Below are 3,508 nucleotides of genomic sequence, written 5' to 3' on the forward strand. Positions count from 1 at the left end.
CCGCCGGCCATTTCCTAGCCTCCGGGGACAAACCACTTGGCTGCTAGGTAGTTTTGAGCTCCAACCTAGAAATCCGATGAGGGCCTCCGACTAGGAGGTAGAAATAAGGCCGCCATGTTGCTTGATGTGCGTATGCGTAGCTATGGATTCACATTCACTTGGAATTGCATTGTCAAAATTGGCCCCTAGTATAGATTTATGTACTTTCCAAACTTCACATACATGGCGCAGTAAAAACTGAGGACTATGACGTCTTCTTTTTTAACTTTAAAAGATAAACTAGTCACTAACCCCTAGCCAGACCTAGCTAACCATACACAATGAAATAACGACTAAGCCGTAACTATCACAAACCGCTTCACGGCGGATGAAAAATCCCGCCACCTAGGCTATAATCATTGTTTACTTATATTGAACTTTTTTATATTAATACAACTTATTATGTCTACACATAGTCATATCCATGTATTATCATCTAAATGAAGCTAAATTAAGCACATAACATTGGAGTGATGTTGAAATTTTAAGACACGTTATAGGTATACAATTCTAGGTTATAAAGTTGCAAATATACTAGCACTATTTTTAAACCATGTGTGCGATAAAACCTACATTATTTGTTTTCCATTTTCATATATTTCTTCACAAAACTTTCGTTAAACCCGATACACTTAGAAACATGAATAATAATAAAAACACATAGAAATAATTTTGCATTTATTCTAGTTGTTGTGCACCATTAGATACAATGTTGTGTTGTATCTAACAATTTATATAGCCTTAATTATAGCTTTGTATTTTTCTTTACCGGTCTAGTGTTGTATATAAGTGTTCATAAACCTTTTAGTCTCCACAAAAATCATGGATGTGTGAAATTTAGGTCTAACAAATATCTTGACAAAGTATTTTTCGGGAGTAAGGATGCCAATTTTATCCACGGTTACGGGTACCGTACCCGCATGGGTAGGATATGAATGAGAACACTTTTATACCCACAGTGAAGTATCCATATCGTACACACATATTCTACCCTTTTATTACCATTTTTCTCATATCACACGTCTACTCTTGTTAACTTATATGAATTCGAATTTGAGATCGTGATTTCTATATTTTGATAATTTTTATGTATTCAACTACCTGATATTGAGTTGGGATAATTCATTTATTTTATCAAATTTGCTATCGGTAAATGCAAAATTGTGAATAGATTATGTACCGTTTGATCTACCCGCCGCGTACCCAATGGGTACATGTACCCGACATGTATAGGTATGGCTAAAGTTTTATACCCATCCCGTGGGTACGAGTATGGTAGAAGTTTATACCCACTGACTATACGGGTATTGGTATGGTGTTGCTCTATCCTGTCCATACCCTACATTGTCATCCTTATTCTGGAGAGTATAATCGTCTATTTTTCTATGTAACTAGAGTTTCTAAATAAGTAGAGTTTCTAAATTGTATGGTGTCTCTATGTAGGTTCAACTTGGGGGCATTCCTCGTACATTATTTTTTGTGGGTCGAATATGCACTTGAATATCCTTGGCAGCGAACTGTGCAATCAAGGCATCTAATCCACCGTTCATGAAAGTTTTTAAAAATCAATTAATCTGAACTCTCATGTTTGAATTCTTCCCTCGATTATTGGCTTACTGCAATTAATTTAAGCCATGGTTGTGTTGTCAACTTGCACTGGCCGTCGATGAAGGTTTTGATCCGTTGCTGCCTTTTCTGTCCCAGTGGTATGCAATTCATATTCATTTGGGGGCTAGACATCATACCGAGTCCAACAGATTTTTTTTTACTTGTTCCGTTCTAAAATATATTTTTTATTTTTTATGTAGATACAAAAGTATGTAGACATATTTTATTTATATATACATCTATATCTAGAAAAGATTAATCAAATCTACTGTTTCCTTGTGATAGGCACTCACACACCAGCATCGTTGACTATGAAAGAGCGAGGGCAGGATGCAAACCACACCCATGGTAAAAGAGCAAGGACATAATGCAAAGTTGCAAACCAACTAACCAAGCAGAGAAATTCTCTTGTTCCGTGCACCGTTTGTGTTGTCGATTGCCTGCTTTAAGATTGGTGCCGCAATGATTTACAAAGTTTCTTTAAATTTCATTGTGTTTCCTGTTGGTGCAAACATATTGAACTTCAAACCATGCACCGTAGAAGGCACCAAGCATGACATAGATCGCTGGTCGCTGCAAAGTTCGATCGACACGGTACAGCGGGGCCGACGGTGCGGTACACCAAGGCCGATCCATGCTCCGAACAGAGTTAATTGACTGGAACTCGTGAAGAACTAAAATGGTTTGGTCTATATTTTGCTCCACGGTTGATAATTCCAAAAAATATTACTATGGTATACAAAGAACGGAATTGAATTTCCAGGGGAGGACTGTGTACTTGTGTGTGTGCATCACTCAGCTCCATTCGGGCCAAGAAAAAGACTAAACAGAACGAACGAACCAACGAACAAATAACTCGACCGAATTTATCAGGCCACTTCACGAGCTGCTCCTCTCCATGAAGGCGAGGAACTCCTGGAAGTCCATCCGGCCGTCCTTGTCCCCATCGTAGGCGTCGATCATGCGCTGGCAGTCCGCGGCTGCCACGCCGGCAGCGAACCCGAGCGACCTGAGCACGCTCCCGAGCTCGCCGGCGTCGATGAACCCGTCACCGTTACAGTCAAAGACGCGGAACGCCGCCGCGGCCTCCTCCACGGTCGCTTCCTCCTCCTCGAACAGCGCCGCCGCCTCTTCGAACCCGACCAGAGCAGGGCCACTCGCGCCCATCAGACCGAGAACCACGTCAAGGTCGACCTCGGAGTCAGAGGAGTCTTTGGCCGGTGCAGGCGTCGGCTCGGGCTCTGGGGCGGGGGTGGTGGAGCGGCGGTTCGCGGAGGACGAAGAGGAAGAGGATGACTTGATGAGGGCGGAGAGCCAGACGAGGATGACGTTGACGGAGATGGTCACCACGGCCTGCGCCACGGAGAAGTTGAAGTAGGAAGCGCCCGGCGCCGAGGAAGATGCCAGCTCCATGTCCATGGTCTCTGTCTGTCTCTTGCTTAACTCCTCTGCTCTAGTTGCCTTGGTGCTTCTTGCTTGCCTCTGTGAGTCTCTGCGTTCTGGTCTGGATGATACTGCACCGCGAGAAGCCTTGGTATATATAGCACCGCGTGCGAACGAAGTCGAACCGGCGGCGGGATGGTTCCGGGAAGCAGGGAGGCGACGTGGAAACGACTGGCCGAACCGACGGGGTCGTGCGGTGCCTTGTGGGGAAAGTGATGGGGTTGTCGTGCGCGAGCGCGGTTGTTTTTGCTGCGGGCTTCGCGGGAGCTTCGCGGCGGTGGAAACATGGCGCGCGTCGACGTCAGACGAACGCACCGGCGACCGGCGACCGTCTCGGTTGGAGTTGTTCGTTGGAATTCCACGCACCGCAGCCCTCTCTTTCGCTTTCTTTTCGTCTTTCTTCCTTTCGCGTTGCTGT

The 3,508-nt window shown here is 44.7% G+C and overlaps 1 protein-coding gene across 1 annotated transcript; it reads right to left on the reverse strand.

Annotated features, from left to right (window-relative positions):
* Window positions 1-2,314: 2,314 nt before the first annotated feature.
* LOC127301347 (calmodulin-like protein 2) lies at window positions 2,315-3,165 on the reverse strand. Its single transcript, XM_051331568.2, has one exon. It carries the CDS (start codon window positions 3,064-3,066, stop codon window positions 2,527-2,529), a length of 540 nt encoding a protein of 179 aa, XP_051187528.1. The 5' UTR covers window positions 3,067-3,165; the 3' UTR covers window positions 2,315-2,526.
* Between the last annotated feature and the right edge of the window lie 343 nt (window positions 3,166-3,508).

Source organism: Lolium perenne, chromosome 5, assembly GCF_019359855.2.
Source record: "Lolium perenne isolate Kyuss_39 chromosome 5, Kyuss_2.0, whole genome shotgun sequence".
In the NCBI taxonomy this organism is placed as follows: domain Eukaryota; kingdom Viridiplantae; phylum Streptophyta; class Magnoliopsida; order Poales; family Poaceae; genus Lolium; species Lolium perenne.